At 40.4% G+C, this 26,145-nt stretch overlaps 1 protein-coding gene across 3 annotated transcripts in view; it reads right to left on the bottom strand.

Moving 5' to 3' along the window:
• Positions 1 to 26,145, bottom strand: part of LOC133553098 (exostosin-1) — a 368,373-nt gene that overhangs the window by 81,605 nt on the left and 260,623 nt on the right. For all 3 annotated transcript variants that reach the window (XM_061900941.1, XM_061900939.1, XM_061900940.1), the window contains one exon: positions 7,087 to 7,206. In XM_061900941.1, coding sequence (XP_061756925.1) covers positions 7,087 to 7,206 — 120 coding nt within the window. The remainder of the gene's footprint in view (positions 1 to 7,086; positions 7,207 to 26,145) is intronic.

Raw genomic sequence — 26,145 nt, 5'->3', positions numbered from 1 at the left:
TGTGATTGATTCTCAAAATAAATAAAACAATTTCAGATCCAATTTGATAATTCTTCTACCTCCTTTGAACGGGCTCATGCTGGCTGGCTCACTTTTCAAAACCTGGTTAAAGCTTGTCGATGGTAACCCCAGAAAGGCATGTGTATGTTTTAAAATGATGTAAGGATGAGCTTTATTAATAGGGTTAGGGGGCCCGTCATGGGACCGGCCCCCGGCCCAGCTCTGACTTGTTCTGCCAAAGGGGGTGATAATTGGTAATCATGATTTGAATCAACTGTGGTTAAAGCCATGGTGTTTATGGCAATAAATTATATTAAATCTGAATATCACACTGTTTTTGTCTCATTGGATTGAAAAAAAAACCAAAAAAACAAATATAGCCCCCGAGGTATTAATGCACACAACAACGCGAAAGTGAGTTCCTCCCTGACATTTTCAGCAGTCAAAGTCGCCCAACAAACCGGCCTGGAGCTTTCTTGTCTCTGGAGCAGCCGCATGCGCCCACGCAAACTTTGACTTGAGCCTCTCTGACTGGAGGGCCGTCGAAGAAGAGTTTTGCTTTTCTTGTGCAGCCTTCCAAGTGTTCCAAGTTTGACGAGAAGTCAGAAAGTAGCAATGACAGAGATAACATTTGTTTTAAATTTTTTCTTTAATTTTGTTTAGCAAAATAGTTTGCATAGTGAGCATGAGCTAACTGTTAACAATGTCACGAATCAAGAAAGAATTACTTGAAGAACTTTCCTTGTTATGTATTATTTATTAAAGGAACTTTATTGTCATACCAGCACACATGAAACACATTAGGTGTCATATCTTGTGATAATGTTTTGTCTAGTTATGTTCTGTTACTTCAAGACTCCATTAGTTCCTATTTTTTTCTGTCGTGGCGAGGGGGTTTACGCAGCTTGTTGCGAGGATTGTTCTTCCAGGATGCAAACTGACTTTTCCGGATTGGCATGGCATGAAGCATGAAAAGAACAGAGGCATTGCATGAGACATGCCAGGCCAATTCGGAAAAGTCCGTTTGCATCCTGGAAGAACAATCCTCGCACCAAGCTGCGTAAACCCCCTCGCCACGACAGAAAACAACAGGAACTAATGGAGTCTTGAAGTAACAGAACATAACTAAACAAAACATGATCACAAGACATGACTTTAGGTTGCACCAGAGTTTGTACCCAGATTTAGCCCAATGCATACCACAAGAACATTAGCATGTACATAATAATAGGGATGTAAATAGAGTAGGTTGTAAATGTATAGGAATATTCAATAGGAATAGATTATGAATAAAATAGAATAAATAGAAAATTTGAATAAATTGTGATACTGGTGTGCAAATTTAGTGCAGCTATCTGGTTCTGTCAAAATGAAAGATACAAGGGTTGGAATTGGGGGTCAAATCACCAAAATTGATTCCCGGGCGCGGCACCGCTTCTGCTCACTGCTCCCCTCACCTCGCAGGGGGTGAACAAGGGGATGGGTCAAATGCAGACCACAAATTTCACCACACTTAGTTTGTGTGTGAGACAATCATTGGCACTTTAACTTGAACTTAGAGGCCCATACATGATATAAGTTGTTTTAAATGGGAAAGCCTAAATTGTCATCTTTTTGCAGTAGACTCAAAATTGTGTTTTCCTGAGAACCAGCGTCCTCTGCAATGGACATCTGATTCATGTATTTTTCTTCAGCCAGAGTTACAACATTGCCCTGTTATGCAAAACACAAATGTCCACTGTCGAGGACGCTGCATGGTTCTCCTTGTGGACCATTATAGGACCCATAGTGTCCAGATTACCCAGATTTCACAAAAAGTGCTTCTGAAAATAAATATGGCAGTCATTTCCCATTATATTTTTGAGTAATGTGTACACAACTAACTGTATTTGGAACGCACCCTTTCCATCGCCAGACTTGATATGTCGGTCCCTCTTGGCGTACAACACTAACTTGCAGCATCACACACTACGCTTAGAGATGGGAGAAAACAGGTTAACAAACACATATTAACTTTGTTTTTTTTAATTCAAGGTTAAAATATGCCAAGTTTGGTGTGCCATTGTACTTTTCCAGAAAAATGTATAAATATAAAAAACTGCAATAGCTGAATAATGTCATTGATATTGTTGGTTGTTTTGTCTTTTACAATGCATCCTTTCTGCCTTTTTGGCAAAAGCTGAAACAAATTTGCGCCTAAATTGAGCCCTTGATTAGCACCAATATGTATGTGTGTGTGTGTCTGTGAGTGTGTGCACGCGCACATTTCTACCCTTGTTGAGACCTCAACTAAGAAAAGTACCTTCCATATGAGTACCGGTCATCAATTTCGATGTCATCTACAAAACTGGAGGCCATTTGCCTGCGTAAACAGTGCGGATAAAGGCATGTAAAACTATTATTGTCCACACAGACACGTATAGTTTCAAAAACGCATATCTGGGGTTAAAAATAATATAAAAACAGAAGAGTGACACATTTTTTGTATCACCCAAAATGTATGAAACGTGGCCAAATAACAGAAGAATAAGTGCTTCTTACATTTTAACATAAGTGTAGATAGAACATGTTAAAACATACAATAACCAGATATAAACAATAAATTAATAAATAGATTAATAATAAATGTTGTACCGCTTGCCCCTCATAAGTGTGACAAAATAATAGAATGAGAAATGACACAATATGTTACTGCATACATCAGTAGCTAAATTAGGACCCTTTGTAACCTGTTTGTTTACTTACTACTAAAAGGGAAGTTTTCCAATGTTTTTACTATCTTATTTAATGCCAAAATTGTTCTTTGATTGCAATAAGGCAAGTAATAATGTCCATCCATCCATCCATTCATCCATTTTCTAACGCTTATTCCCTTTGGGGTCACGGGGGGCGCTGGTGCCTATCTCAGCTACAATCGGGCGGAAGGCGGCGTACACCCTGGACAAGTCGCCACCTCATCGCAGTAATAGTGATGTATCGTAATTTTTTTTTTTTGTTCAAATAAAGCTGAAAAGAGTGGATCGCGAGATCGACGGGCGGATCGGTGCGGCGTCTTCAGTAATGCGGACGCTGTATCAATCCGTTGTGGTGAAGAATGAGCTGAGCCGGAAGGCAAAGCTCTCAATTTACCGGTCCATCAACGTTCCCATCCTCACCTACGATCATGAGCTTTGGGTTCTGACCGAAAGAATAAGATCATGGGTACAAGCAGCCGAAAAGAGTTTCCTCTGCCGGGGGGCGGGGCTCTCCCTTAGAGATAGGGTGAAAACCTCTGTCATCCGGGAGGAGCTCAAAGTAAAGCCGCTGCTCCTCCACATCAAGAGGAGCCAGATGAGGTGGTTCGGGCATCTGGTCAGGACACCACTCGAATGCCTCCCTAGGGAGGTGTTTCGGGCACGTCCGACCAATAGGAGGCCACGAGGAAGGCCCAGGACACGTTGGGAAGACTATGTCTCCCGGCTGGCCTGGGAACGCCTTGGAATCCTCCGGGTAGAGCTGGAGGAAGTGGCTGGGGAGAGGAAAGTCAGGACTTCCGTGCTTAGGCTGCTGCTACCGCGACCCAACTTCAGATAAGCGGAAGAAGATGGATGGATGGATGGATGGATGGATGGATAGATGAAGCTGAAAATGCTTTTTTTGTTTTCTTCACCAAGGTCAGTGTTTGCAAAACTCTGCGTTTTCAAAGGAAGAAAAGTATGCGTTTACATTTGGACAAGAAACCTAAATACAGAGATAATGGCCGTTTTTTAAGTATCCGTATTTGCTTAGACATTGATTGATTGATTGAAACTTTCATTAGTACATTGCGCAGTACAGTACATATTCCGTACAATTGACCACTAAATGGTAAAACCCGAATACGTTTTTCAATTTGGGTCCACGTTAATCCATTCATGGCCTTAATTGCATGTTTTTGTCACCCTGGTCCATGATTACTTCAAAACTGATATCGTTAACATTATGAGCAAAAAAGAAACATTAATATTGTAATATATAGAAACAGCCTGTGTTTACTTAACTTTGTGTGTGTGCCTATCATGGGTATTTTTCTTAAGCTTATTATTAATACTTTTTGAATAATAATAATTTAAAAAAATAAAAACTACCCTATTACTTTTTGGTCTGGCTCTATCTTGTTTGGAATCATTTACTGCATTGCATTTCATTCTTTCCAGAGTCCAGAGTCGGCAAATTTTAGTCTCCCTGGTCCTTCTTGCCTAGTTGCTTCTCTGCTCCACCTGCTCGTTCAGTGTTTTTTTCTCGTCATTGTTTTTTTGTATTTCAGCTTGATCGTTCTTCCAACTCCCTGAGTTAGTTTGTTTACTCTTTTTGTTAGGCGTTGTATTTTTCCCACTGTGCTTATTTTGGTTTCCCCCTTTTTTGCAAAGTCGCTTTTTGTAAATATACTTGTGAGTACTGTTTAACAGTAAGATAACGATTTAACTCACCATTTGTCAGTGCAATAAACTCCTTTAATGTGAATTTCTCTTTAAGTTGAATATAGTATCCATGGATGAATTTTCAGCACTTTTGCAAGCACGACTCAACTCAAATCGAGGTTCAATTCCAGCAATAAAACATCAGTAGAAGAGTAAGCCAAATAGAATACCAGCGGCTTACCTTCATTTTTCTTTGCATTTTGAGCATCTGTGTTCACAGCGGAACTTACAATATATGGCGAACCTGTTCACCATAGGAAGACTATTAAGCTCCACAATGTAGCCACTGCTCCAAGAACAAAGCGCAAAGTTTTGGTGGCAACACCGCGCCAAAAGTGTCAAAAACCGGTACAACACGTATTGTACAAAATTTTTCCCACAGGTTTTGACTCCTGTTTCCTTGAGGGTATTTTGCTAAGTTCCTCAAGTTCTGTGTGAAAATAACATGATTCTGGTTAAAAAATGCTACCAAAAACACATTCTACTTTATATGAAATTTCTCCAGTCTTCTGTATGTGACGTCAGCAGGCTGACGCCCACTTCTGTCGCTAAAAGTGGACGTCGGTTCCAAAATATGCTGAAACTTGTTATAAAACAAGCCTAAAATCACTACTGTGTCTAATTGGGGCTGAATTTGACATGTATAAATCATTTATAGGTCCAGAATTATGAAATAAGTGCCAATGTTGTCAGCATTTGAGGGGCCTTTTCAGAAGTCTTAAAGGGGACCTGCACTTTTTTGGGAATGTTGCCTATCGTTCACAATCCTTATGAAAGACATCACAACGGAAGGAATGTTTTTCAAGGCATTTTAAATATTAGATAAATATAAATAAAAGTCAGCTTACAGTGGAGCCAATGGAAGCTCCGCTACTCCGCCCATTAAATCCCATAAATAAGCATTCCCAAAGCGCCAACAATGCTCCATTTACATTTCCTTACTTGAATATTAACCAAGTATTCGCGATATTGTTATTATAAGCGCTAACGCAGACAAACTATTTAAAGCGGCATCGTAATCACTTCTATGTTTACATCATGGACCAATCAGCAGTTTCTTAATTCCTTGTAAGTTTATTCTAGATCGTAAATCATGCCTCTCACCTGCGCAGAAGTGTGAGTAGGTATTCCGACAAGTTGGGACACTTTGAAATGCATACAGGACCTGGAACTGTCGAGAACGACACTAAAAGCGCTTTTTCCGAAAGGAAATGATCAGAATACGTAAATATTAAATGTTATTAGAAATGTGCTCGTTACTACATTACATATATTCTTCCATCAAGTACATAAACCCATTTGGGTCTTGCAACTTCACTATTTGTGTCTTGTCTTTGTCTAGTCTCGTCTATGCACGGGATAGTGAGAAACACAATTTTGATTCCTTGTATGTCTTGTACATGGAAAGAATTGACAATAAAGCTGTCTTTGACTTTCACTTTGGTTTGGATGTTTTTTAAGGGGCTCTATTGGCAGAATTGAACGGCTCCTCTAGTCGCCATTGTAAGCGCTGTTTTGATTGCAATTATTTCAAATTTTGAGTTTATACGTCACAACGTGAACGCAGGCTGCCGCGCTTTCTTCGACGCGCTCACCACCGCTGGGCACGCTCGTGCTGTTACAATTCAAACACCTGCCGCCTCTCACTCTGCTGTGGGCTCCACTCAGCGCGCCTCGGGACATACCCACGGCCATTTCTCTCCTGCTGCAACCGCGCCTCTGCTGACGCTGACACCTGACGCTGATGAAGCACCATGCTTCTTAAGCCAGCGCAAACTGCGTTTTCTGGGCCAGAACGTAGATACCTGTTCCTGTACAGTAAGCCTACACGTCTCAAGCTTTATGTGCTTTTGCTCCCTCTGTGTTGCTCCTACTCTGTGCTCATCGTCTTGGGTTCTGTGTCGCCATCCAGCAGCGTTCCTCCATTTCCTGGTCTCGAGCTATGTCTCGTCTCCCCGAATTCCCTATGGTTCCCTGGCTGCCTTCTTGGATCAAGACCTCTCCCCTGGACATGGACTTTGACGCCTCGCTCCTGCCCCTGACCTCCTGCCTTTCCCTCGACCTCCTGCCCTCCATGGACTTCTGCACCTCGCTCAACACACATCTTCAACAACTCCTGGTAACAACCCTCAGATAATCACTACAAATAGTCACATTATTCATATTTTGGGTTAATTACACACGTCACACATTTGTGCTAATAAATACGCTTAAAACTAATGACGTCCCTGCCTCTGTGCAGTCTCCTTCTTCTGCCCTGTGGCCTAACGGCATAAAAAAAATTAAAAAAAAACATCCGTCGTCATGTCTTTCATAATGGTTGTAAAAGATAAACTACATTTTTTAAAAAGTGCAGTTCCCCTTCAACAATACAGCATAAATAGTCAAACGTAGTGATTATATGCAGATTCAAACGCTAATAAGTAGTCTATGCTTGTTTAGCATTGGTGCTAAAGGGAATTCTAGCAACTTTCTATCGTTAATAAAGTAAACAAATAAATATTCAAATAGAAGAGATTGATTCTCAAAGTTTCTCCTAGAGGTGAAGCAAAGCCTGCAGGTCCAAAAGAGAATACAGATTTTTGTCGACTGAATAAAACTTTTGTGACACACTGAAAACTCCCTTAGAAAGAATAGAAGATCTTACTTCCAGAGTAGTCAAGACGATCTTGGCTACAGAGGAGAAGTAGGCGTTCCAGAGGAACTGCGTCTGCTGGCGTAGAACCAGGATCCTGTCACGGCCCACCGAACGAGTAATGGTTGGAACCTGGAGGACGAAGGAGGAGTTAAAGACGATGCTGAGGGTATATGGAGGAAGGATTAAAAGTGCTTCCGTGTCCCCTCGGACATCAACATCCACCCGTGTCTTTGTTGGAATGTTTGTCCGCCATTGTGACACATTTAACTGTTCATACACCTTAGCTCCAGCTACTTCAAGCTTTCTGGAAGATTGAGTGCAAAAATCAATAGAACGCTTACTCCTGTAACACTTCAAAACCATGTGTTGTACTTGTTTGAAAATAAAAATGTAGAGGCTATTTATAACTGGGGTTGTTACATACAAAGAGGAAGGGGCGTTAATTGGAAGCAGGCAATAGTTGGAGATAGACTGTTTTTTTCCTAAATGTGAAAACTCACAGATATAACACATTTTCTAAATGTAAAAATGATCTGGGGTAGATGAGAGAGTGCTAAGGAAAACATGGGAAACACGATAACAGTATAGCAGAGAAAGTTAAATACAAATACTGTACAAATAAACAGAGTAGACATTGGCAGGGTAAAATTAATCACATTTCTAGGTGTAATAAAAGATGATCAAAGGAACTTGAAAGCTCATGTAAAAAATGAAAAACACGAGCTAATATCCATCCATCCATTTATCCATTTCTACCACTTTTCCATCTTTGGGTCGCGGTGATGGCTGGAGCCTATCCCAGCTGCAATCAGGCAGAAGGCAGTGTACACCATGGACAAGTCGCTACCTCATCACAGGGCCAACAGAGATAGACTAGTTTATGAATGTTGTCATTCATCCAGGTAATTTTCATCTCAGGGCATTCAATTGATTGCATCTGGACTGGTTGGTTTGTCTTAGAAGCAATTTGTGATACTAGATCTGACCAATCTAAGTCTATGAGCACGAACTGATGAAGCCTACATGGATGAGAGGCGAAAGATCTTCTAAGACAAACCACACGATCCAGTTGCGATCAATTGAATGTCCTGAGATGGACAGAAAACATTCACACTTACATTCACACACTAAGTATTTGTATAGCACCGCGACACTAATGAATCAAATCCGGTACTATACAGCCTCTGAAAATGGCCACCCACCCTTCCCCCATTTTGGATTAAAAACTAACGATAAAGGTGAAGTTATAACACTGAGCCCAATAGAAAAGGTACTTTGAGACATGGCTAGCTAGCTAGCGGATAAAATCCAGCCCCAGTTGGCAGTGTTTAAGCTACTTCTAAATCACTAATCCTCGCCTCCATGGTGACAAATAAAGTAAGTTTCTTACAAGTATCATCTCTACAGGACGAGGAATAACTACAAATTCTTCACTACACACAGTAGCTCACCAGCGTCAAAATGTAAACAAACGGCATTGGTGGAACTACACCTAACATCCACTGCAATGATACCAAGGACAGTAGGGCATCTAGTCAATACTACTATGATTACGTCGATATTTTTTGTCATCACAACATCTTCTCTTGTTTTTTTTTTAATTGAAATTATATTTATAAACTCAGGAAATATGTCCCTGGACACATATGACCAATGTATGATCCTGTAACGACTTTGGTATCGGACTGATGCCTTAATTTGTGGTGTCATCCAAAACTAATGTAAAGTATCAAACAACAGAAGAATAAGTGATTATTACATTTTAACAAAAGTGTAGATAGAACATGTTAAAAGAGAAAGTAAACTGATATTAACAATAAATGAAAAAATAGATTAATAATTAATTTTCTACCACATGTCCTTAACAATGTTGACAAAATAATAAAATGGAAAATGACACAATATGTTACTGCATATGTAAGCGGACTAAATTCTGAGCCTTTTTTTTGGTTTACTTACTACTACTAAAAGACAAGTTGTCTTGTATGTTCACTATTTTATTTAAGGACAAACTTGCAATAAGAAACATATTGTGACAGATTTAAGCCGTCGTCGCTCGGGTTCAGCAGATCACCATGGAAGGACATGCTTTTGAGCAGGTTTGACTCTTTTATGCTTTCAATAATAGCATCTTTTGCCGTGTTGCTTTTCAGCCTTTCCGTCCGCTGCTCGCTCTCCTTCAGTCGGCCGCGTCGTTGTCGTGCGCTCCGTCTCTCCTTTCCGTCTCTCTCCGATCGCTCTTCATCTGCTCCTGCAGGCTCTCCAAATCCTCTCTTGATCTCTCCTCCTTCTCCCCTTTTATACAGCAGGAGGAGATAAGTTAACTATGAGCAGGTGTGTGTGCCACGCACCAGATTCAAATTGTGGCGGCGTCGCTCGCAGACAGCCCCGCCTCTCTGCTCCGCCGCATCCTCCGCCTTCTTGCCGTCATCTTGGGCAGAGCAGCCCTGCCCTGCCCTGCCCTGCCCTGCCCTGCCCTGCCCTGCCCTGCCCTGCCCTGCCCTGCCCTGCCCTGCCCTGCCCCACCGTCGGCCCGTTGGCTCCGCCTCTCCACAGTCCTCCATAGCCAAACTCAAGCCGGGCTTCAGTCCGGCTGAGCGTACTCCCACCCCCCCTTTTTTGAGGGAGCGGGGGAAAAAAAACTGCCGTCGCCACCTGTCTTTTCTTCTGTCGCTTCTTCCTCTTTGACTTTTGCTTTGTCTTTTTCTTTGTTCTCTTTAACCTTTTCTTTGTTTTCTTTTTCTTGTTCCTTTTGGTCCTTTTCTTCGTCCTCTTTGACTTTTTCTTTGTCTTTGTCTTCCTTGTCTTCTTCGTCCTCCTCATCATCATGCTCCGGTTCGTTCTCAATTTTTCCAGCTGCCCGCCCCACTGGTAGTGGTGCAGGTACTGGGGCCCGACGCGGTGCAGGCACCGGGGTCCGACGTGGTGCAGGCTCTGATACCTCTCGTGGTGCAGGCACTGGAACCTCTCGGCGTGGAGCATGTACTTTACCTTCTTCCTGCTCCTTGTCTGCGGCGTCATCTTCATCATCACCATGGTCTTCCTCATCATCGTCATGCTCCTTTTCTTCTTCTTCATCATCATGCTCTTTTTCTTCTTCTCCTACTTCCGCGACTCTTTTCTCCTCAGTTTTCAGCAGCTCTTCTTCCTCTTCCTCCTCTTCTTTCACTTCTTCTGCTGCATGCTCCACCCGCTGTGCATCTGTCTCCTCAGCAGGAGGCGCCTCTTCTGCAATGCAGTCTGCCTTTTCATCTTTGGGGGCCCCCGTCTGGTCCGCCAATGCTTGCAGGAGCCGGCAATTCTGACGGCTGCTTTCTGCGAGCTGTGTGAGTGCATCGATCAGGGCCCAGAGGGGATCGTCCTCCCCCGCCTTCGGTGATCTGGCCAAGTTGGGTGCCAGTTGTGACAGTCTTAAGCCGTCGTCGCTCGGGTTCAGCAGATCACCATGGAAGGACATGCTTTTGAGCAGGTTTGACTCTTTTATTCTTTCAATAATTGCGTCTTTTGCCGGGTTGCTTTTCAGCCTTTTCGTCCGCTGCTCGCTCCTCGCTCTTCTTCAGTCGGCCGCGTCGTTGTCGTGCGCTCCGTCTCTCCTGTCCGTCTCTCTCCGATCGCTCTTCATCCGCTCCTGGAGGCACTCCAAATCCTATCTTGATCTCTCCTCCTTCTCCCCTTTTATACAGCAGGAGGAGATAAGTTAACTGTGAGCAGGTGTGTGTGCCACGCACCAGATTCAAATTGTGGCGGCGTCACTCGCAGAAAGCCCCGCCTCTCTGCTCAGCCGCATCCTCCGATTCTTGCCGTCATCTTGGGCAGGGCAGCGTGCCCTGCCATGCCCAACCGTCGGCCCGTTGGCTCCGCCTCTCCACACATATGTTTAATGTACGTAAGATTTGTTGATAAAATAAAGCCAATAATGCAATTTTTTTTACCGGTACCAAAATATTGGTATCAAGACAACACTACTAGGGACTAATGAGTGTTGCCAATCAACCAATCCCCAGGTGCATGTTTTGGGAGGTGGGAGGAAGCCGGAGTACCGGAGAGAACCCAAAAAGCCAAACATCTTTGCAAATTCTCCACTGCTTGCTAGTGTTACCATATCTGAGTTATTGTTTAGAAATGTGGTGAAATAACTACAAAAGTGCCCTTCATTCATTAATTGTGTTACAAAAAAGGTCAGTTACAATAATAGATAGGGCCTGATCTACTAAAGGTTTGTGTTTACTACAACATGTGCAAACCTAATAGCACACGCAAATCTGATCTAGGATTGTGTCTCTTTAGTGAGCAGAATAGGGTGTGCAATCTGTTTATCTCTTTATTGGTATACAACATAAATGCTGATCATCAGAATGCTCACAAAACTGAGAGCGGAAAATGCAAATACAATTATTCAGCACACCCAGCCTGATTTACTCAACTAGAAAGTGATTGCGGCACCTAAATTAACATCTCTTTTTTTAATACATCGGAAATGTACGTGCAAACTGACACACGGCTGTGAGAAAGGAGGCGATTATCATATCTGCTTTTGTAGACCTTACACCCACTGACTATGAAACTGCAGGCATGGTGAACTAATAATAAACTAAGAATAATCACATTTAAGCAGTGCAAAGACGCAGCCCACAGGTGGCGCCGTGAATGTCGCAGAAACAGATGTCACCTCAGCCAATGACATCAGCAAGTATGAGTGAGATGTAATTGGTCTCTCTGAGGCGATGTCACAAACAATGCAGATTGAATCAGATCATCTTTTTTCCCTTCTGTTAACTCGAATACTCCTGATATTCCTCAATAGGGCCACTGTGTGTGTGTGTGTGTGTGTGTGTGTGTGTGTGTGTGTGTGTGTGTGCGTGCGTGTGTGCGTGTGTGTGTGTGTTTTGTCTATGTGTGCGCACACCTCTACAAACTTAACAGTCAGCCATGGCCGCGCTCAGTGGTGTAATTGAACATAATGACTTTCAAATGTCTCAGTGGGCAATCAAGCTGCTAAAACTTTGTGTGCGTTTGTGTGCGTGCATGTGTGTGTGTGTGTGTTGTTTTGAGGCACTCTATGACAACATCGAAAAGAACAAATGCTAGCCTGCCACGTTCGTCGGCCATGTTTTTTTGTTGACCCTAACATTTTGACACTACACACAAAAGGGTGAAAATTTGTCAAAACATTCGCCTGGACTGTGTTGCCTGGGCCATTTTTTTCTGACGAATACACCACATGGTGGCACTGTTGATTGAACTCCATAAATGTAATCCACAAGAGTTGGTTTGACTTTAATTTCCGCATAAAGCTCAATGCGCTCTACAAAAAACACCTACTGTAACTTTGAGGTGTGTACACACTAGGGTTGTATTGTATACCGGTATTAGAATGGTACTGCAATACTAATAAATCATATTCGGTATGATACCGCCCCTGAAAAGTACCCCCGTTCCCCGTCGTGACGTTGCATCATTGTTGGTTTACGAGCATAGGAGCATGTTCGGCAGCGCATAATCACGGAGTACTTACAAGCAGACACAGTGTGTAGACAGATAAGGGAGACCGTTGGCTTAAATACTAACGATAAAGGTGAAGTTATGACACAGAAACACCCACCAGAAGAGGTATTTTAAGATATGGTTAGCTAGCTAGCGGCTAAGGTCCAGCACCAGTCATCGATGTTTTAGCTACTTCTAAATCACTAATCCTCGCCTCAATGGTGACAAATAAAGTAAGTTTCTTACAAGTATCATCTCTGCAGGACGAGGAAAAGCTAAACATGTTTCACTACACACTGTAGCTCACCGGCGTCAAACTGTAAACAAACGCCATTGGTGGATCTACACCTAACATCCACTGTAATGATACCAAGTACTGGAACGTATCTAGTCGATACTACTATGATTACCTTGATATCTTTTGGCATCACATCATCTTCTTTCGTTTTTTTTTAAATGTATATTATGTTTATAAACTTAGGAAATGTGTCCCTGGACACGTGAGGACTTTGAATATAACCAATGTATGATCCTGTAACCACTTGGTATTGGACTGATACCCAAATTTGTGGTATCATCCAAAACTAATGTAAAGCATGCAAACAACAGAAGAATAAGTGATTATTACATTTTAACAGAAGTGTTGATAGAACATGTTAAAAGAGAAAATAACCAGATACAAACGGTAAATGAACACGTTGATTAAAAGTTAATTTTATACCACTTGGCCTTAATGATTTTGACCAAAAAATATATGGAAAATGACACAATATGTTACTGCATATGTCAGCAGACTACATTTGGAGTCTTTGTTTGCTTATTTACTAAAAAAAGACAAGTTGTCTAGTATGTTTACTATTTTATTCAAGGACAAACTTGCAATAAGAAACATGTGTTTAATGTACCCTAAAATGTTTTGTTAAAAATAAAGCCAATAATGCAATTTTTTGTGGTCCCTTTTTTCAGAAAAGTATCGAAAATGATCGAAAAGTGTCAAAATAATTTTGGTACCGGTACCAAAATATTGGTATTAGGACAACACTAGCACACACACAGTTTTGGGGGGCTGACAAGAGCATTTTAGCAAGATAGTTTGAAAAACATGGCCGCCATTGAAAGATTGAGCAACTTGTCCCAATGTGTGGGTGACGAATCCCAAGATGCAGAGAAGGCAGGCTTTTTGCGGGTAACCATCATTTAATGTCCAAAATAAAGAAAATACACAAACCAGTAGTGATGGGTTGATTAGGCGTCATGAAAAATTTCGACACATTGCAAAACTGTATTGATACTGTGTCAATGCTGTGTCACTAAATACTGGACATTAAAAATCCCTACAGGCAACCTATGGACCGACTCAACTTACACTGATTTTATGACCTAGTTGTATATACAATAATATAAACCAAGTCATTGAATTTCATTTAGGATTATCTCATATCTGTTACGGCTGTTCGGCATTGTGGTGCCGGGTTTGATTCCCTCGAGGATGCGTCAAAACGAAGAACACAACAAAGTTAAGATATAACCAATTTATTCTAAATAACAGAAGGAGAGCTATAACAAAAACACTGGAGCTAACAAAAGGCAAACCAAAGACGCTAGTATGAGAACTAGGGGATACAAAGTAGGAAATTAAACTGGCACGTTGGCACACAAAAAGGAGTAAATAAAACATTTAGCATGTGAGCTAATAACGAGGTGCGTAGCGTGAGAGCTCGCGAAAATAGTAGGAATTGCGTGAAAGCAAACGATCAAAACAGATGTATAGTTGCGTGAGAGCAAACAAGAGTCCCAGAAAGAATAAACAGAAGAGGCTGGCATATAAAGAGTGGTGATTACAAGAACAGGTGTGCGAGACTAGCAGGTGGAAATAGTAAGTGACCATGGAAACGAACAAAACAGGAAGTAAACGGGTGAGAACGGAGAATGAAAACAGATGGAAAAACAAACAACAACATGTGAAGATCAGAGTAACGGATCGTAACAATATATCTTCATTTCACAGTATCATGTTAGACCCGCTCGACATCCATTGCTTTCCTCCTCTCTAAGGTTCTCATAGTCATCATTGTCACCGACGTCCCACTGGGTCATTATTGTCACCGATGTCCCACTGGGTGTGAGTTTTCCTTGCCCTTATGTGGGCCTACCGAGGATGTCGTGGTGGTTTGTGCAGCCCTTTGAGACACTAGTGATTTAGGGCTATATAAGTAAACATTGATTGATTGATTGATTGATTTAAATAAAAATATATTTTTATCTTGTTTAGATACGGTCCATAAATAATGTGAACATGTATCATAACATGGAAATCTAAGAGAACGTATTGTGAATGAGGATGCTTGTGGACTGGGAATTTTATTTATTTATTTTTTTTACACATTTTTATTTAAAAAAAAACAGTTTTTCCAACATATTAAACTTTAGACAATTTCACTTCTTAGTTATCATTTCACGGCGGGAATCTTTGTTTTTGCCTGAGGCTCCTCCATGATCTCCGACGACGATAAATTACAAATGAACAACGACAGAAGTGCGGCGATTCTATTGGCAACAACATCCCGTTGACACAGTTCGCGTATCGGTCACGTGACTTTCTAAAAGAGGTACGCGCACCAACACATGGTTTTGCTCTATGAGCTCGACGCATGCGTCGATGCATCGGTGTTGCCAGACACATCACTACAAACCAGTAACTAGGAATAGCCAAACTGAAAACAGGAACCAGCAAACAGAAAAACTGGAAACAGCTAATGGCTAACAAGATCTAGCTAACAGGAAAACACGAAACAAAGGAGCTAGGAGACAGCAAACTGTAAATAGCTATTAGGAACTATCAAACAGTCACGGCTTACCGCACTGACATCAACAAGGACAAGTAGTAACGACCAGAGGTGTGGACTCGAGTCACACGACTTGGACTCGAGTCAGACTCAAATCATGAATTTGATGACTTTAGACTCGACTTGACAACATTTAAAAAGACTTGCAACTCGACTTAGACTTTAACATCAATGACTTGTGACTTAACTTGGACTTGAGCCTTTTGACTTGACATGACTTGCTACTTTCCCCGAAACCCAAAGATTAAAAAGTTATTCAGGAGCGCTCCGTATCTTTCATTTTGTACTTGTGTCTGTCAGCGTATGTGCGCTACCTGTCAGTAAAACAGCCAATCAAATTAGTACTGTTGTTTTGGTCCCACAGCACTCATCCAATCAAATTGCAGGAAAACCAAGGAAGAATAATTGTCAAACAACGCGCCATTGAGAAAAAATATATGCCAAAGTTGGTTTCTTTCGGCTATAAAAACTACGACTTGGTCAACAAAAAACGAATTGCCGTATGCAAAACATGCAGTTCGAATATGTAGACGCAACAACTTCCAATTTCGTTCGACATTTGAAGATGCACAAAGAAAGGTAAGATTTGATTGTAAGCTAAAGTTTATTGGGTGAGTAACGTAACTTTTATTTGCTGTGTAGTTAAATGAGTGAGGCTGTAAACTCACTGCTAACGTTATAACCATAAACATCTTATAAGTAGACGCAGCATAGAGCGCTTCTGCTAGTGGCGCTGAGGAGACGAGACGCGCGGCCGCCATCTTGGAGTGGTGACCCGCTCCACTCAGTGCAATTCATTTGGCAGGAGCAATGAACAGTCGGCGCATTTCATTCATCTTTCCTCACTAAAAACCACTGATGATTTTCACCCGCTTTTTTGTCATACGTGTAACTATGATAAAAGGACACATGTTTTGGCGTGTTTTATTATTCATCATTTGCTTAACAGTAATAGGCTATAAGTGACCAGACGTCCCAGATCAATACTGGGAATATAATCCCAGAGAAGGGGGAAAAAAAAAAAAAAAACGGTCAGCTATTTTTTAATTCAAGAAACAATATGATTAGGTTATATATACATGCATATATTCTACATAAACAATGTATGAAAACATTAGATATCTACGTATCTTAGGGACCTGTAGACTATCTCTGTTGCTGCAGCAGCAGGGAGTTTATTTTGTCTGGACACTTTGTATTGATATGTTGCATTACATTCTTCCCTTAAATGATCATGTTTTCAGTGATTGTTTTATATGTATTTTTTCATGTATGTCACTTTGGATAAATGCGTCTGCCAAATACTTAAACATAAACATATATTAACACGCCGAGTCATACCAAAGACTATAAAAATGGGACCCATTACCTCCCTGCTTGGCACTCAGCATCAAGGGTTGGAATTGGGGGTTAAATCGCCCAAAATTATTCCCGGGCGCCCACTGCTACACTCACCTCCCAGGGGGTGAAAAAGGGGATGGGTCAAATGCAGAAGACAGATTTCACCATACCTAGTGTGTGTGTGACAATCATTGGTACTTTAACTTTAACCTGTAAATTTTTATATCAGCTAAAACCACCAATCTGTTTGACTGGATTCAGAATAAAACTAAATTCTGGTTTACCCAACAATGATAGTATCTGAATATTGTTACTTGAAGACTTATTCCTGATTACATACATACTGTTAAGAAAGTATTGTCTTATATTTTGCCTAAAATTAGATTGCATCATAATCAGTGGCGACTGGTGAATTTTGTTTTAGGTGAGGCTGAAAGTTTGTAAACCAAATACCTGTAGGGGCGTCATCCTCCCCCAGAAGATTTCTTTGTGATTTTCACATACAAATATTGAAGATCTTTGCTCCTTCACAACTCTGTGGTAATATTCTTTTCACAAAATACAACCATCCATCCATCCATTTTCTACCGCTTATTCCCTTTGGGGTCGCGGGGGGCACTGGTGCCTATCTCAGCTACAATCAGCTACTATAGTACGTTAATGTTAAATCTTACTTGTGAAAAGTAATCCCCCAATTCCTTTTTTCAACAGTCCGCTCATTTTAACAGGAAACCGCTGAACACCTCCCGGCATCTTTGTTTTCTACCTGTCAACTGTCAGTTTAGGCTGCTTGCCGGTTCCTCATCACCACTTCAAGATGGCGGCCAAATTGCTCGCGTCACAGCAGCCAATGCAGCGTCTACTTATAAGATGTCTATGGTTATAACGTCATTGCAAACATGGCAATCTGTTGCATCCACTGCAGTTTGCTACCTTATTCATACTTTTTGTCAAGTGATTTTTTTAAAGCAGGGTTGCATGAGGTACCAACACATAACGTTACGTTAGTGAATGCATCACACACAGTAACATAACGTTAGACGGCAGTCAGCAGCACCGCGTATTTTAGCCACCTACAAAAAGACAAACATAGTCAAATAAAGGTCAGTTAAAATGTACACTATATTAAGAATATGTGTACATATTGCATAGGGCCCTGACATCTAAAAAGTACGACTCCGTTCATTGTTATTTTCATGTATTTGTTTTGTTATTCATGTGTACGCAGACATAAACACACAAACAGTATGAGATGAGATCAATGAGATAAGGTAAGAACAGGATAGAAACTGCTGTGGAACTAGCTGCAATGCAATATGACATGGAAATACAATGTTAACACTTTTGTGCAAATAAGTACAGTTGAACTTGTTTTTGCAAATGTGTTTATTCTGTAAAGCAATGAGTTAAATGTTTAAAATGACTGGTTAATAGTGATAATATGAATTGCAATGTCAGCACTATTTTTTTTCCTGCAATTTCAAATGCACTTGGTTTTAATAAATAAATACAGCATTTTAAAAACTTACACAACCTGTGTAAATTTATTAGTCTGTGATTAAAATGACTTGAAAGGACTCAAAACTCAAAATGCAGGACTTGGGACTTGACTTGAGACTTTCTAGTCTTGACTTTGGACTTGACTCGGGACTTGCCTGTCTTGACTCGGGACTTCACTCGAGACTTGAGGGCAAAGACTTGAGACTTACTTGTGACTTGCAAAACAATGACTTGGTCCCACCTCTGGTAACGACAATACTCTAGCACCCGACTGGAGGACAAAGCAGGTTTAAATAGCAGCCAGCTGATTGACACCAGGTGTGGCCAGGTGCCAATCAGTCGCAGCTGAGGGGAAACAGCGCTCATGGAGAAATGCAGGAAGTAACCAAAAAAAGAGCTCTGACAGGAAATAGACAGAGGAAAAACCAAAACATAACTAAACTGTCAGTGACAAACCCGACACTTGTCTCATGATTACAAATCGTTGAGGAGATCTGTATTACATGTATGCTAACATGTCTTTCAATGCATTGTGACCACAACCTAAAGAGGGCAGACACAAATTACACAAACAAACCTTTGATCCTAACCGGTTGAGGAGTAGTAAACAAACCCAGACCCGCAGGTTGGGCGCTGGCTGATTAGCTACCGACTATCACCTCAGCGCAAGGAGACGCCAAGCGCGATGTTGACGCTGCCGACATGACACTCTCTTTGTGTGCTTGTACAACAGTTAGTGCCGCACGCCTGCCAGCTGTTGCCAATTAAACACACACAAACACATACACTCACGCACACACACTCACAGATGTGTTTAATCTCTATCGGGATGGCTATTTACGGCCGAAGAAAGTAAGTGCCTGTCGTGCTTTCAGCTGATTTGAAAGGTGTTTGGGCGATTCAGCAATAAAGGCTTCAATTTCATCTTAAAGGTGTCAGCTTTAAAACATCTGCCGGCCTCTAAATTTATTTCCTGCCATCTGTTTTTCTCAGGAGTAACACGGCGCCCCGGCAAGGTGTCCTCTGAGCGCGGTGTGGAGGGGGAATAAAGAGAAACTACAGGTAGAGCATCCCACACCTTCCTGATCACATGCACGTAATTTTTTTCATGTCATAACCTTTCGTCACAAGACTAATGTACTGGGAAAAAAAAAACCCTCTAAAGCAGTGGTTCTCGCCCGAAAAAAGAAATACAAATAACTAAAAACTTGTTGAAAAATAAACAAACGATTCAATTATAAATAAATATTTCTACACATAGAAGTAATAATCAACTTAAAGTAACCTCTTTGGGGATTGTAATAGAGATCCATCTGGATTCATGAACTTAATTCTAAACATTTCTTCACAAAAAAAAAAAAAATCTTTAACATCGATATTTATGGAACATGTCCACGAATAATCTAGCTGTCAACGCTGAATATTGCATTGTTGCATTTCTTTTCACAGTTTATGAACTTAAATTCATATTTTGTTGAAGTATTATTCAATAAATATTAAGGCTGTGAATCTTTGGGAGTCCCATGATTCTATTCTTGGTGTCACGATTTGATAATATATCGGTTTTTTCAATTCTATTTGATTCTCGATTCAAAAACGATATTTTTCTGATTCAAAAGATTCTGTATTCATTCAATACATAGGATTTCAGCAGGATCTACCCCAGTCTGCTGACATGCAAGCAGAGTAGTAGATTGAAAAAAAAAAAAAGCTTTTATAATTGTAACGGACAATGTTTTATCTACTGATTGCAATAATGTAAATTTGTTTTAACTATTAAACAAACCAAAAATATGACTTATTGTATCTTTGTGAAAATATTGGACACAGTGTGTTGTCAAGCTTCTGAGATGCATTGCAAGTGTAAGCCACTGTGACAGTGACACTATTGTTCTTTTTTTTATTTTTATAAATGTCTAATGATAATGTCAATGAGGGATTTTTAATTGCTGCTATGCTGAAATTATAACTAATATTGATACTGTTGTTTATAATATTCATTTTTATTTCACTACTTTTGGTTTGCTCTGTGTCGTGTTTGTGTCTCCTCAATTGCTCTGTTTATTGCAGTTCTGAGTGTTGATGGGTCAGGTTTGGTTTTGGAATTGGATTGCATTGTTATGGTATTGCTGTGTAGTGGTTTGTTGGATTTAAAAAAAAAAAAAAAAATCGATTTTTTAAAAATGAGAATCGATTCTGAATCGCAGAACGTATTCGAATCGATTTTTCCCACACCCCTAATAAATATATGTATAAACGATTTTGGAATTGTTGATATTTTCAGAATATTTTGAAAAAATCTCACGTACCCCTTGGCATACCTTCAAGTACGCACTGGGGTACAAGTACCCCCATTTGAGAACCACTGCTATAAAGGCCTTAGTGGCCACATGCATGGACAGCACCTTTTAGCTCTTATTGCCTAAATTGTGAACACTTTTATTGGGGTCTTATCCCGACATATGGACACTTATACTGCTATCTGGTGGTGTCAGAAGAGTATAACATAAAATGGATGGAAAAAAATTTGGAGAAAAAAAAGTGTAAACATTAAAATTTGCATGTCACTACACATGAACTGCACGTTTGTGCACTTATGGACTAAGTGCATCATATTAAAAGATGATTTTTAGTTGTTATTCTAATTAGGGTCCAACAAGCCCAAATAGTAAAGAGAAATAAAAAAGAACATGAAAACAAACAGATTGAGCCTTAAGAGGTTAAAACGGGCTTTGCTACACATCTTAAAAATCAAACAAGGTGCTCTGTCAACTACCCGGAAATGCACAATGTTGCTTTTGGAATGTAAGTGCAATGTTAGCACGGTAGCGCCACATAGCCATGCTAGTGTCGCTAACAGTTGTGCCCTCCTTTTCAATACAGCTCCTTAGCATTAAAGCTACAGAAACCCCAAACAAACCGCCGTGTCCCAGTAGAGCCCTTTTAAAGCCCTACTGAAACCCACTACTACCGACCATGCTGTCTGTTACCCAGTCAGCTCCTTCAAGTTCCTCAGCACCCTCATATCTGCTGACCTGTCCTGGATCCAAAATACAACTGCGGTCATCCGGAAGGCCCAGCGGAGACTCCATTTCCTGAGGGTGCTGAGGAAGAACAGACTGGAGAGGCAGCTGATGGTGACCTTCTATCGCTCGGCTGTCGAGAGCCTGCTGACGTACTGCATAACAGTGTGGTACGCCAGCTGCAGTGAAGCAGACAAACAGGCAATTCAGAGGGTCATAAAGTCTGCACAAAAAATCATCGGCTGTCCCCTGCCCTCCCTAAAGGACTTACACAACTCCCGTTGCCTCAACAGAGCAAACAACATTACCAAGGACAGCACACACCCTGGCTTCCACCTGTTCGACTTGCTACCATCAGGCAGGCGCTACAGATGCATCAGAGCCAGAACAAACAGGCTCAGAGACAGCTTCTTTCCCAAAGCTGTCACCATGTTGAACTGTAACTTAAAATAATAATAGTTCACCCCTATACAATATCATGCCCTAATACCCTACTGTGCAATACTACCCTTCGAGTGCAATACGTCCGACACTGATTGTTATTTAATACTTCGGCACTCCTGTCTTGCTCTGTATATTGTACAGTATTTTGTATTTTGTACTTCTATAGTGTTTTGTATATTGTACAGGATTGCTTATTATTTTTATTGGATAGTAGTCTGTTTATTTCAATTGTTAGTTTTTCCTTTTTACCTCTTATGTCATTTATTTCACCCCATACTTGTTCCCACTACCACACTTTAAGTTGGAGTCTTTAATCTCGTTATATGCAAAAATAATGACAATAAAGTTCATTCTATTCTATTCTATTCTACTGATAGTTTATCTATCAATGATGAAATATAAACATTGCAACACATGTCAATACGGCCGGTTTAGTTTACTAAATTACAATTTTAAATTTCCCGCGGAGTTTCTTGTTGAAAACGTTGCGGAATGATGATGCGTATGATGACGCGTGCGTATGAGGGGCCGTTAGGGACATTATTCAGAATTACCTCTTACATACACTAATGAAATGCTCTCACATGAACAACTGAAATGTTTTTCTCTCACACACACCACTGAAACACTCTTATACACACTACTGAAACACTCTTATACACACTACTGAAATGCTCTCACATAAACAACTGAAATGTTTTTCTCTCACACACAATACTGAAACACTCTTATACACACTACTGAAATGTTCCTACATACACTACTGAAATGTTTTCACATAAACAACTGAAATGTTTTTTTCTCACACACACCACTGAAACACTCTTATACACACTACTGAAATGCTCTTACATACGCTACTGAAATGCTCTCACATACACTACTGAAATGCTCTTACATAAACAACTAAAATGCTCTCACATAAACAACTAAAATGCTCTTACATAAACAAGTAAAATGCTCTCACATAAACAAGTAAAATGCTCTCACATAAACAAGTAAAATGCTCTCACATAAACAAGTAAAATGCTCTCACATAAACAAGTAAAATGCTCTCACATAAACAAGTAAAATGCTCTCACATAAACAAGTAAAATGCTCTCACATAAACAACTAAAATGCTCTTAAATAAACAAGTACAATGCGCTCACATAAACAACTAAAATGCTCTCACATAAACAACTAAAATGTTTTACTCTCACGCACACACACACCACTTGCGTGTGAGAGACAACAATTTTAGTAGTATGTGTGCAAGGATTTCAGTTATATGTATAAGAGCATCTTACTAGTGTGTGTGAAAGCATCTTACCAGTGTATGTGAGAGGATTTCACTAGAGTGTATGAGCGACACTGCATTCCGGTTCCGGTCACCTATAGTGCCCGCCCCTTTTCATTTTTTTTTTTAATTTTTTTTTTTAAAGCCGAGTTGTTTGTGAAAAAAATGTCTGCCGAACTACCAACAAGTAGCCTCACAGCTGAGGCATCACCCGCAGCATTATCGAGCGCATCTCCTACCACATGGACATCGGGTCAAGAGGAGGAAAAGGTAATCAGACATTATTTATTTCTAAATGATTGTTGAATTCCACGGAATGTAAGGCAACATAGCATTGTAGCCATTAAGCAGTTAGCCTTGTGTGCCTCCACTACAAACAAGTTAGCAACTAATGTTTCTGCGGCTCCTAAGAGTCTCACATCTACTGCAAACTTGCAGTTTGTCTCTGTGGACTAGATAAGGGGTCCCCAAACTACGGCCCACGGGCCGGTTACGGCCCGGCAACGTCCAACATCCGGCCCGCTGAAATTATTATTTTTTTAGATAATTATTTTGAATCTGTCTTTTCTAATCCATTTTTTATGTCCCCTAGCCGATCGAGCAAATCATATTGTCTAAAAATGCATTTTCCCGTATGACTTATGTTTTCTTAGCTGTTTTCATGTGATTTGATTGTTACATTCTTATTTCAGAGTCACCACGCATGACCATTTCAACAAGGACGGAATACACAACCTCTGGATTCATGGAACTTCTCTGCACACAAATATATTGTTGGGAATATTCAATACATTTTACATAAATACATTTTACATCTTTTTTTTTTGCTCAAAAAAGTTTCCTTGTGACTTATTATTCATATACTTTTCAATGTTTATTGTAGTCAGACAGTAGACATCGTTTGTCTAAAATTATAGTTTAAGTTAATGTGTTAATATTTACACCTAGCCCCTAACATCCATCCATTTCTACCGCTTATTCCTTTTGGGGTCGCGGGGGGTGCCTATCTCAGCCACAATCGGGCAGAAGGCGGTGTACACCCTGGACAAGTCCCCATCTCATCGCAAAGCCAACACAGATAGACAGACAACATTCACATTCACATACTAGGGCCAATTTAGTGTTGCCAATCAACCTATCCCCAGGTGCATGTCTTTGGAGGTGGGAGGAAGCCGGAGTACCCGTAGGGAACCCACTCATTCACGGGGAGGACATGCAAACTTCACACAGAAAGATCACGAGCCCGGGATTGAACCCCAGACTACTCAGGACCTTCGTATTGTGAGGCGGACGCACTAACCCCTCTGCACCGTGAAGCCCAGCTCCTAACCTAAATACAATAATCATAACATAAAAAAATGTGTAGCACAAACGTTTGGGACAAGATTAGGGAGATTTTGACAAAGTGTGTGTGTGGCGGTGGTTGGCTGGATGCCATCACTAGTCGGAACATGTATTTTAAAATAACTTAAAAACCTCAATGTTAGAAACAAATGTTCATAGCAAAAACATATTGCAGTGTTATTTTGATATTTGCAATAATAAAGTGGGCAACCTCATACAGGTTTGTGTAACAGGTTCTTTTTTACAAAATGTTCAAACAAAACCTTAATTCGCAGAATACACTGCACAAGTGAAGATAACATTTTAACAAACCATATAATTCCCATGTTGTTCACTGCATAATGTGCAGAATTAAAGTGAAAATGTCTTCTCTATCCCATAGTTGCCATCATTTTCAAGTGGGTTCACTTGTTGAATAATGTTCATTGTCGTTTCATTAATGTTAACATCTATGTGTGAAATTATGTTATTATTTTTTAATTTTGTCTATGTGAGAGCATTTCAGTAGTGTATGTAAGAGCATTTTAGTTGTTCATGTGAGAGCAATTCAGTAGTGTATGTAAGCATTTCAGTAGTGTATGTAAGAGCATTTCAGTAGTGTATATAAAAGCATTTTAGTTGTTTATGTGAGAGCATTTTAGTTGTTTATGTGAGAACATTTCAGTAGTGTATGTAAGAGCATTTCAGTAGTGTATGTAAGAGCATTTTAGTTTATGTGAGAGCATTTCAGTAGTGTATGTAAGAGCATTTTAGTTGTTTATGTGAGAGCAATTCAGTAGTGTATGTAAGAGCATTACAGCAGTGTGTGTGAGAGGATTTCACTAGTGTGTATGAGTGACACTGCATTCCGGTTCCGGTCACCAATAATGCCCGCCCCTTTTCAGTTTTTTTTTTTTTTTTAAGCCAAGTTGTCTGGACAAAATGTCTGCCGAACTGCCAACAAGTAGCTTCACAGAGGCACCACCCGCAGCATTATCAAGCGCAACGTTCTACCTCAGGGACATCGGGTCAAGAGGAGGAAAAGGTAATTAGACATTATTTATTTCTAAATGATTGTTGAATCCCACGGAATGTAAGACAACATAGCATTGTAGCCATTAAGCAGTTAGCCTTGTGTGCCTCCACTACAAACAAGTTAGCAACTAATGTTTCTGCGGCTCCTAAGAGTCTCACATCTATTGCAAACTTGCAGTTTGTCTCGGAGGAAAAAAAAAAATTACACTGTCAAATCAGCTAATAATGTTTGCAGAGTTGTTGCTATGGTAACATGTCGAAATGTGAGTCACGTCGTGGTATATCAGTAGCTGATCGAATAGTAATAATAATAGATTACATTTATTTAGCGCTTTTCTGTGGACTAGATAAGGGGTCCCTAAACTATGGCCAATGTCCAAAATCCGGCCCGCTGAAATTATTATTTTTTGTATTATTATTTTAAATCTGTCTTTTCTAATCCATTTTTTGATGTCCCCTAGCCGATCGAGCAAATTATATTGCCTAAAAATGCATTTTCCCGTATGACTTATATTTTCTTAGCTGTTTTCATGTGATCTTATTGTTACATTCTTATTTCAGAGTCACCACGCATGACCATTTCAACAAGGACGGAATACACAACCTCTGGATTCATGGAAGTTGGCTTCCAAACAACTTCTCTGCATCTCAACGGAAGGAGGCAGACACCATTTCAGATGTGGCATTCAGGTGTCATTAATAATGCAGGAATCCATCCAGCTATAAGCAGCATTTTGATGCTGACAACTACTTTGGCATTGATGAAGAAGGTCCACTACCTGAACTCCAGACA

This window comes from Nerophis ophidion, linkage group LG05 (genome assembly GCF_033978795.1).
Source record: "Nerophis ophidion isolate RoL-2023_Sa linkage group LG05, RoL_Noph_v1.0, whole genome shotgun sequence".
Lineage (NCBI taxonomy): Eukaryota > Metazoa > Chordata > Actinopteri > Syngnathiformes > Syngnathidae > Nerophis > Nerophis ophidion.
This window is presented reverse-complemented; position numbering and strand designations above follow the sequence as displayed.